The sequence below is a fragment of the Nematolebias whitei genome, chromosome 9 (genome assembly GCF_014905685.2).
Source record: "Nematolebias whitei isolate Nwh7 chromosome 9, NemWhi1, whole genome shotgun sequence".
NCBI lineage: Eukaryota > Metazoa > Chordata > Actinopteri > Cyprinodontiformes > Rivulidae > Nematolebias > Nematolebias whitei.
Genome location: NC_056506.1, coordinates 47,742,437 through 47,753,402, shown reverse-complemented (window position 1 = coordinate 47,753,402; position 10,966 = coordinate 47,742,437). Strand labels below are relative to the sequence as shown.

Genomic DNA, 10,966 nt, shown 5'->3' with positions numbered 1-10,966 from the left:
CTCGTGACTTTGAGGGTTACCCACAGCCAATCAGTGTTCGCCGCCGACAAACGCCTATTAAATACTGTTAGCCAATCAGTGTTCGCCGCCCATAAACGCCTACTCGCCAGAAACGCCCACTTTTGGTCTGCAGAGACCCCCTTCTCCTAAAACTAACCAAATGTGGCTACAGGGCAGCAAATCTGATGCCCCAAATCAAACACTATTGGACCTTCCTGTTTGTATCACTGGCTCCATGTTCAGATCCACTTGATGAACGCAAGTCATTGAACGGTACTGCCCCATAACGGTAAATAAGTAAAAAGTGAGGATGAATCACTAAAAATCATGTTTATTTCACTTAAAATGGTCAAAATAGTTGAAAAATACACAGAACAAAACGGTACACAGCAAACTAAGTAAAGTTCACATTATTTAGTAGAAGGAACTACTTTGTTTAGCAATTTATTTATGTAATTATTTATTAAAAACAATTAGCTTATATGGACCTGCCACCACTGTTGATTCATGTGTTCTGTATCTGTTCAAATCATTTTTGTTTCATTTTTTAAATGAAGTGCCCTTCAGGTGGCAGCACATGTAAAGGTGAACCAGTTGACCTAAAGAAGAGCAAAAACGTTTGATTGGAAAGCAACAAAAATTATCAAATGAAGTCATTTTGAACATCCAGATTAGTTTTTGCACAAACTGCACCAGTGTAAAGTAACATTTCATTGGATGTGTTGACTTTGTTGAAGTTAGTTGGTGCAGGGAGGAACATTAAGGCAGTTTTGAAACTCATATTTTGTCATTCCATCAGGTACTTGGCCACAGTCGGGTTTCGAGGTTCCAGAAAATGCTGCCTCTTCCTTTTGACGGCCGATGGTTTTTCTGAAAAAGAGAAAAATTTTCTAAACACAGTGGTGTTATGTATTTATTTATTTATTGTATTAAGTTTCTCATGGCATAAAATGTGGAAATTCATTTATTTTTCAACCTTGCCACATTTCTGGTGTGTACACAAACCTGTAGTCACTATAATCTGGTTTACAGATTAAAAACCTCACACGTCTAGACTTTTCTCCACAAGACGGAGTACAATATCGCCATGCCCCCCAGCCGTCCCAGGTGCCTTTCACTGTAACACAAAAGCATAAGGATCGTCTTCTTAATGTAGTCTTTTTGATGTTTCATGTTGACTTGGAGGGATCAAATGAGTGTTACCCACATATGTGGCAGTTTATAGAACTTTGGCAGACCTCGCGGCAGTTGTTAACATCGTAGCAGACCTGGCTGTCCAATAGTTTATTTCCTTCACAGAAGGATCCATTATGAGCTCGATGAAGACACGTGCGCTCTCGACTTTGCCTGCCACCTGTTGGCTTGCAGTGGATGTCCTTATCACCAAATGGATATTTGCATGTTCCCCACGTGCTCCACTCTGACCACACACCATGCACTGCAAACACAGAACTGGGACTTAGTTGAAACAATTCTTACTATACTCTTTATTTCAACAATGGCAATTGATTGAAAAGTGCAATCTTTTAAATTAACCTGTTGGACGGATATACGTGACACTTTTAAGAAACTTTACTTCTAAATGAACACATTCATTACTATTATTATTATTATTACTGACCAATCTGATCAATAAGAAAGAAAAATTCTCGAGATTTTTGCTTTAAAACTCAGGAGCCTTGGGTACCTGGACAGTGAACGTTGGTTGAACAGATGGTGGTTTGTCTTTCTTCTCCAGGACATGGTTGACCACCATGTTTGGGGGAAGGGTTATCACAACTCCTGACAGACACCTGAAGGCCCACTCCACAGGTAACAGGACAAGGAGTATAGGGAGACCAAGAACCCCAATTGCCATTGACTAATAAAGAAACAGGTATCAGTAAACACATTTGAGGTAAACGTATATTTGCATGGACCGTTGAAATAGTTAATACATATTTTAAATGAATGCCTAGATGTTTAAGTGTCTATACAAGTGCTATGGAGAAGTTATCTGATGATATCTTTGGAGGTTTTCTTGGCATTTCCTACTGGGAGAAGACTGAAGCAATCCGGAACTTACCAGTGGGACTACATCCCTTCTGGCATGGAAACACCTTGAGATCCCCAAGATGGAACTGGGGTGTTCCTGGGGAAAAGGATGTCTAGGTTTCTCTTTAATACCTGGGTACTCCATGACCACCTGACCTTGGCTCGGTGGAAGAAAATGAATGGATGGTTGTTGTTTACTGTATAAAGGTGTATCTAGAAAAAATATAATATTGTGAAAATGTAAAAAGAAAAAAAATTGTCAATTATTTCAGGAAGTGAAACTCGTACTGCATTACATAGATTCATTACATGGTGAAATATTTCAAGCCTTTTGTTTTTCTTGTCTTTTTGATGATTATTTCTTGCAACTGATGAAAAAGCAAGATTCAGTGTCTCAGAAAATTTGAATATTGTGAAGAGGTTCAATATTGCAAACTCCTGGTGTCTCACCCTGATCAGCTGATTAACTTCTAGGCATGAGCTACAAATGTCTCATGTCTCAAGTCCAGCCCCTCCTGAACCAGAGACGGCATCAGCAGTGTCTTACCTGCTGAGGAGACAAGAAATTGAACTGTTGCTCAGTGGTCCAGTGTCCTCTTTTCAGATGAAAGTAAATTTAGCATGTCTTTTGGAAATCAAGGTACCAGAGTCTGGAGGAAGACTAAAGAGGTCCAGAATCCACATTGCTTGAAGTCCAGAGTGAAGTTTCCACAGTCAGTGATGGTTTGGGTCCATGTCCTCTGCTGGTGCTGGTCCACTGGGTTTTCTGAAGTCCTCAGTCCACGCGTCATCTACCAGGATATTTTAGAGCTCTTCATGCTTCCTTCTGCTGAAGAGCTTTATGGAGATGCTGATATCATTTCCCAGCAGTACTTGGCACCTGCCCACACTGACAAATGGACCAAAAGCTGGCTGTGGAATATTCTAATCTTCTGAGACAATGAATTTTGGTTTTTCATTAGTTATAGGTCATAAACATGAAAATTACAATAAATAACGGCTTGAAATAGTTCACTCTGTGTGTAATTACCGTAATCTATGTAATATGAGTTTCACTTTTTGAAATGATTGACCAAATTAATTGAACTTGTTCACAATATTGAAATTTTTAGATGCACCTGTATATACACTCTCACCGAGCACTTTATTAGGTCCACTTGTTAGTAAGGCCATGCCTCGGCTTGCTAAAGTTAAAACCAGGCATCACAACAGGGAAGAAAGGGGATTTAAATGATACCAAAGTCCATGCTCAATAATCCAGGTATAAAATCCAACAATTTTCAGTCAGGTCTGATGAAGCCTTCTGGATGGAAGGCAAAACGTCTCAGCACAAAAAAGAAACCATCCAGATGACCTGACTGAACATTGTTGGGTTTAAGTGATACAGAATATTCCGTGTTTGTTGGTACCAGATGGGCCGGTCAGTGTATTTCAGAAACTACTGATCAATTGTTATTTTTACACATAAGCGAAACAGGGTTTACAGAAAAGGGCCCAAAAGGGGCAAATATATTCCATGAGTGGCAGCTAGGAGGACAAAAAAAGCTTTGTTTTCATCAGAGGTCAGAGGAAAATGGACAGGCTGGTTTGAGATGAAAGAACGGCAACTGTCGCTCAAGTAGTCACTCACTTCAAACAAAGGTCTGCAGAATACCATCTCTGAACACACAATATGTCCATACTTAACAGATGGGCTACAGTAACAGAAGACCACACCAAAAGCCACTCCTGTCAACTAAAAACAGGAAACTGAGGCGGCATTTCATACAGCCTCTCCAAAATTGGCCAAATAGTTTTGGGAAAAAATGTTGTCTGGTCCGATGAGTCTCTGTAAACCTTAGAGATTATGTTTGGGAAAACTACCAACACTAAGCCCACATTCAATATTGCTGGTGAAGATTCTCAATCTTCCAGGTCACAGTAAATTCAGAAAAGTTTCAAGACAAAAACAACTGGACTTTATTTGTAACAGAAGATGTTTAGTTTTTCATCCGAGAAGCTTTCTCAATTCAAAGAGCAGTGAATGTGGGGTTCAAGTTACAGACATGCGTATGCAGATTGACCTATCCCACCTCAAAGTAGGGGTTTGTTAAGGTCTTTATCTAATTCACAGATGGGCCCCTCTGGTCACATCTGATAGGTGTGACACTGGCTGGGTATCAGTCCTAAAGCTGCATTATAAGTTTTTGAAAGTTGAAATCTGAGGCCTCCTCTGTTTAGAGATTCAATATCCTTTATTCTGATGCCCTGCTTCATCTTTAGTAAGTTGTCTTCACCACGTCTATGCCTAAACACATTGAGTTGCTGTTTTGGCTGTGTCTGTCTTCTTTGTATTTCTGTGTCTTTTCTGCTTATTGTGTTTTTTCATTCTGCTCCTGGTTGTGTCATTCTCTTCCTGATGTATCTGACTGTGTTTTCTGTCAGTTCTCACTCCTCAGCCTGTCTCAGCCTAATCAGCCACACCTGTTTCCAGTCTGTTATCTCTCTCCCCCTCAGCCTAAATTAAACCTCTCTTCTTCACCACTCTGCGTCCGATCATTGTTCTGCCCACCACAGACGACCCGGTCCTCCTTCGTTCTGCCTGTTCCTGTGTTTGCCCGATGATCCGTTCTGTCCCGTTCTTGTTCGCACCTCGTTTTGTAAGTTTTTGCTGTCTCGCCAGCTTTTTGTTTTACTGTTTAAATTAATTATTTTTATTTGAACTCCTGCTCTTCTCACCTGCCTGCCAGTGGGTCTGAGGACTGTATTAAACAAGCAACCGAACCTAATAAAGTAGATGGTGAGCATAGAGCACAGCTAGTAACTGCTGGTTTAGATTTGATCCCAGTACACTCCTACAAGTTGTTGACCTCTCTAGGTAGAAACTTCGATGTTGCCACAAACCTAACCATGTCAACATATGGTAGTTATAATGTCTCTGTATTTATAGTTGGGAAATGCTATTTGTCTCTATGAGACCATTTTGCCATCAGTATCATTGGACAACTAAAGGTCATTACCATATTTTTCATTTGAACACTTTAACATCATTAACTCTATGTTGACAACTGGGAATAATGCCTTTTATGGTTGATTGATAGGTCAAACAGACAGACAGGTGGGTGGTTATGTAGGAGTACCTGGACAGTATGGCAAGTGGTCACAGTTTTCCCTTTGGGTGGCTTCACCTTCACAAGCGTGGCCACGTGGGTTTGATGATGGGGTGGGGTTAGAGCATGAGCGGTGGCGAGTCCTGGAGGAAAATTGGTTTTGTGGGATACAGGAAGATGAACACTCTCCCCAGTTTGACCAACCAGACCAAAAACCATGAACTGACGGGAGAAGCAGAATTAAATTTGTATAATTTGTGTATTTTGTATTTTATTGTGTGTGTGTTTGTGGCTCACCAGGACAAGGACTCTGACAAACGTTGCTCTGAGTGCTCGACCCCTCACATACTTTGCCACCATATTTAGGGGCGGGGCTGTCACACATCCTTAATGACAGCTGTAGCCCCTCCCCACATGTGACAGAGCATGGTCCAGGTGCAGACCATGCTCCCCAGTTGCCATCCACTGCAGAAAACAATTCAATTCAGTTTATTTATATAGCACCAAGCAATTACAGCACTCTTAAAGCTCTGTGGCAGGTAACCATTTATTAGAGACAAATTAAGCAGATTCAGGATGTGGTTAGTAATTAAGGGAAATATGTCTTTAAATAACCCGGTTGGGATGTGATCTAGCAGACATGTGGATGGTTTGGATGAAGCTATTATTTTTGACAATTCAGAGAGCTCAACAGGACAAAAACCGTCCCAAGCTAAATCAGGTTCTACTGACATTATGAAAGTTGTCTCATCTGACACAGAACCAGAGGCAATACTAGGAATGTTGGTTAAAAAATTTTTCCCCCCTAATTTAAACAGTTTTATTTATAAATAATCTCAAGAAATCATCACTGTTAATAGTTGTAGGGATACATGAATCAACACAGATATGATTTTTCATTAGACTAGTTACGGTACTGAAAAGGAACCTGGGATTATTTTTATTCTCGTCAATTAAAGATGAGTAATGTAAAGTTCTAGCTTTACGGAGTGCTTTTTTGTACGTTAGCAGGCTATCTCTCCAGGATAAGTAAGGTTCCTCAACGTTCCTCAATAACATAAACAGTAGAGTTACTGTTTATGTTTATGGAAAAGCTAGCTCTAGCTTTTAAACCACATCAGGTTATCAGTGGAGTTGTCTTCTTACCTGGACAGTTGGGCAACTCACTGCAGTCCTGTTTCTGGACAGAGTCTCCTGGGCAACTATTGCCCTGTGGCTCGGTGTCTGTGGAAGGGGCCGGGTTTGAGCAGGAACGCTGCCGTTCTCTTGAAGGCATGGTTTTGCTGTCCGGCTGGTCATTGATACATGAACCAGAGCATGAAGACCAATCAGTCCATCTGGACCAACTCCCATGGACTGTGAATGCACAGAGACACAAATGGATTTAGACTGGTGGGCTTTGAGACAAATTTTATAGAGTTTAGTTCAAGTTTAACACTATCACTTGGACGTGAGCTTAAAGTGGAAAAACAACAAGGTAAGAAAAGATCTGCATGGTGTAGTTTTGATGTGAGATTGGGAAAAGATTGTTTTCGTCAAGCATCCTTGCAACAAATGAATGAGTTGACTACAGAATTTTAAAGTTAGGTTTTATCTTGGTTATCTAAAACGATGCATAACAGCATTTACATCATGTCGTTTCCAAGCCGGCTCTTTTTTTTTAATAGATTAAACTATATGATAAAACTTGCTGTGCAGCCCACAGTAAGCCTGCACTGTTTCAATGGTTGTAACATGTCTTGAAACAACTCAAATGTGGCAAATTTTAACAGTTAAGTAGCTTTCTGCACACTTTATTAACAGAGTGCACATGGTAACACTTTTCCAAACTAACATCTTACCCCTCATCTACAATGCAGACCAACAGAAAAATTAACTTTTTTTTTTTCAGGAATATAAATGGAAAATTTTGGAAAATGCTAAATTGCACATCTAATACACAAAGTGTTTATTGCAATACAATGCAATGCATTTTGGAAATTTGTTTAAACAGAGTCCAGATTTTCTGCTGAATCTGTTTGCACAATCAATTGCACAATAATTCTTCCTTGTTTTACTTCCCTGTTTTTCTTATTTTTTAAGCAGCTCATCTGTTACTCAGTCAGGGATCTTTTAGAATCAGAATCAGAATAAGCTTATTATCTTTGCACCGAAGTACAGTGAGATTATGTTCGTACAGTCGTTTGAAAGATGGGCAGCGTGCACGTCGCTGCTGCTCCTAAGAGTGCGGCCTCTTATTCTTTTAGACAGAAAAGGCAAAAAGGCCATAAGGAGAGGACAGTTGTATTACAAAAAAGATTTCTTCACACCTTGCTCTTCTTAGTTTACACATATCCCAGGAGAAATTTGATAAGTTGTCCCTTCAAGGACAAAGGGGGAGTTGGATTCAGATAAGTCACAATTGTTAATTTTTTTCAGACAGACTTGTCAGCCTTGAGTTCTGCTGGTACTTTCAATGATCCAAAATGGCCAGATTTGTGGGCATTCCACTGGTCCATGCTTATTAGCTTCCTCCAAGGTTGTCCCCAACATGCTGGAGAGTCCCAGAAACCGCAGGTGTCCTGCGATTCTCACAAATCGCTTCCATTTTACGGTTGAGCTCGTAAATCAGCTGAGTCTGCTCGAAGCACGAACCAAGCCTTCAGATAAGGTCGGCAGCTTTGCCATGGCCATAATTGCTGCTGCCGTCTTCTTTAATAGCCGAGAACATAGGTGTCCGACGGTGACAAAAAGCAGAAATTCTGCTATCATAAATCCAAAGATATAAATCTTCAGCATCCTCCTGAGACGATACAGAAAGGCACATTAACTTATCCGTGACATATCCATCCGCATGCGTCTCAGCTGGGCATGAGGGTTCTCCACGACCCGGTCGCTTGGTTGAAATTTTTTATCAGCTGTGTTGAAAGTCCAGTTGACCAGATCCATGGCAGTTTACAATTCGAAAGATGTGTACATAGAAGCTCCAATACACAGGGCAGAGAGAAAAATAAATAAAAACAGGAGGGAGACGGGAGAGGGAAGAAAATGTGTCCGTCTTGTTCGAGAGCGAGTGAAGAAAGCCACTTAGCCACTCGGTGTTCCAAAACCAAGTCTGGAACAGATAGATGTAACTTTCACTCCCTTTGGTTGAACAGGATTTCATGCAGGACATGAAAGTTACTGCAAACATGCAACACAATCACTTTCAGCGCCGTTTGGGTGAAGAACTCAGTCTGCACTGATCTGAGACCTGCAGCTGCAGACATGCAGATTTTGTTAAGATTTATTTAGTTGACAAATCATCTAAATGAACTGAACCAGTGGTGTAGTCTACATGACACACGGGTATACGGAGTATACCCACTAGAAAAGCACAAACATTGCAGTATACCCACTTAAAAGTGCCCAATGATGCGTGACATCATTACGCACGTGTCATCGATACGTTGAACGGCAGTTAAAAGCTTCTGTAACAATCTGTCGGCATGCAGCGCTTGTTTATTACGTTCGCTTATCCAGCAAATTATTGTATAATTAATACTTCTGTACTTACTACTTAACATGTTTTGCTTTGATACTGTTTTACAAATTCTACAACACGTTTTTAACACAAAGCCAACTGTTGTACAAAGTTTGTTGTTCATTTATTCAAATAAAAGCATCAGAGAAATTTGGAAATGTTCAATATGCTTAAAAATCAACATAAATTGACGATTACATTGTACTAACCAGTGTACATTGGGTTCTACGCACAGTATACGGACCTACTGTGGTAAAATTAGTTTTACGTTGGATGTTGGACATTCGCGCTCCGTGGCTTCAACGGTGTCCAACGTAAAACTAACTTTACCCCAGTATACCCACTACAAAAATGTAGACAATACCACTGAACTGAACCTGAACAGAAGTTTATCTCAAACGTTTGTTTCTTAGACTTGGGACGACCCTTTACCTGGACACTTCTTGTGGGACAAGTCACAGGTCTCTGTCTCTTCTGGGGGGCCCGTGCAACCCGCCTGACACTCAGGAGGACTGGCGCACACTCTCAGCCTCTTCCGGACTCCTTCTCCTTCACAGCTGACGGAGCAGGGGGTCCAGGGGAGCCACGAGCTCCAGCCCTGCTCTGTACACGAACGCACAAAGGTGAGTGTCACAGGTCACAGGGTCATCACTGAGTGTGTGTCACTGTGTTGCAGTGTGTGTGTGTGTGTACCGTTGCAGCAGGTGCCGTTACACGGCTCTACGTGTAGTACGTCTGCAGGTTTCTCACACTGTGATTCACCGATACCGTAACACGCCCTGCTTCTCTGCCTCACTCCCTCACCGCACAGGACGTTACAGAAGGACCAAGACGACCAGGGAGACCAGGCAGGTGGACTGGAAGCACACACACATTTTCATGTTCAGTTTTAAAAGCAGGCAGTTACAGCGTGAGGACAAGTTTTTACTATGGTTGCGTGTGTGTGTGTGTGTGTGTGTGTGTGTGTAGGGGAACTGTAATGTGTGCACTGACCCACACGACTGACACACTCCATCTTCTCTCTTGTAACCGTAGTTTGGGTTCTGACAGCAGTCGTCTTCCTCCACATCGCCAATCTCTGCTTCACACTCACCTGAGTTCAGATTGAAGAAACCAAAACACTGCAAACACTCTGCACACACACACACACACACACACACACACACACACACCGTATATTTACATAAGGAAACAGAAGGCTAACAAAAAGTCCAGTTTTATGAGGACATTTTGTCCACCATGGTGGACATGGTGACTTTAGGACAGACCTTCAAAGATGGACACGTTTTAAATAAAGTCCTTTAGACGTAAAATCCCACCGATGTGTACGAGAGAAGTGTCCAGGATTTCAACACTGGAGCACTTTACTCACGTGAAGCAAACAAAGAATTTGACCCGGCTTGTATTTCTAAAAGTTGTGAGGAGAACTTCTTCTTCTCTGGTCTTTAATCTGCTGAGTTTAACTTTTATTTGAGAACAAACTGCAAAGTGGAAACTACAATTTAAAGGACAGTTTTTTGCTGTATGTTGTTTGTGTTCAATTCATGTAAATGTTTTATTTTGTTTGTGAAAGTTGATGAAGCATCACTCCGCTGGACTCCATCTGACACTTATCTCTGAGACTTTAATAAACTTTACAAAAATAAAATGAAATTAATAGTATTTTAACACAAAATATTTTATGTTTACAGTTTTTTCTTCATTATAAGCCTTTAGTAGCTACATTTTGAACAATATGATTTTTAATTTTTATTTTACCTCTTTCTTGTTAAGTATTTAGATTATTTTTCTGCTTAGATTTAACAAAGTTTCTTAGTTTAAAAAACAACAACATGTTATTCTGTTTTACTGCTCAGTTGTACCGAGGCTCAGTGCAGTACATTTACTTCAGAATTAACCAGATTTACTGTTGATCAGAAGCACAGATTAACACATTTATGAACAATCAGATCTCTGAGCAAACACATAATTTAAATGATATACTGTAAAAAAAAATAAATAAACAAATAAAATCAGAAGAGGAGTTCTGGACTGACCTGAGCGCTCCACAGAAACCAGCAGGGGAACCAAAATCAGCAGAACTCTCAGAGGCTCCATCATCCTGCAGCGTGTTGCAGAACTGAAACTTCACTTTTTACTTTTCCTGCTTTAAACTGGCTCCAGCTCAGAGCTGGACCCCCCCCCCCACACACACACCACCCCCACCACAGCCACATTACTGGAGTAAACCACCAGGACACAGCACTGCCGGTTAGTTTTTGTGAGTAAAGGGAGTTTTCTGAGTTCACTGATCTGAAAACAAACAACCTTCATGTGATGCAACAGTTGGTACAACAGAGAC

General features: G+C 40.9%; 1 protein-coding gene across 1 annotated transcript; it reads right to left on the bottom strand.

The window, feature by feature from the left end:
- Positions 1 to 452: 452 nt before the first annotated feature.
- On the bottom strand, positions 453 to 10,740 carry LOC119414815 (properdin). The gene is made up of 11 exons (XM_037681937.1): positions 10,662 to 10,740; positions 9,619 to 9,757; positions 9,319 to 9,482; positions 9,058 to 9,228; positions 6,270 to 6,479; positions 5,421 to 5,588; positions 5,154 to 5,345; positions 1,688 to 1,861; positions 1,229 to 1,438; positions 1,006 to 1,117; positions 453 to 870 (listed from the first exon to the last, which is right to left on the bottom strand). Exons 1-11 carry the CDS (start codon positions 10,723 to 10,725, stop codon positions 738 to 740), a joined length of 1,737 nt encoding a protein of 578 aa, XP_037537865.1. The 5' UTR covers positions 10,726 to 10,740; the 3' UTR covers positions 453 to 737.
- Between the last annotated feature and the right edge of the window lie 226 nt (positions 10,741 to 10,966).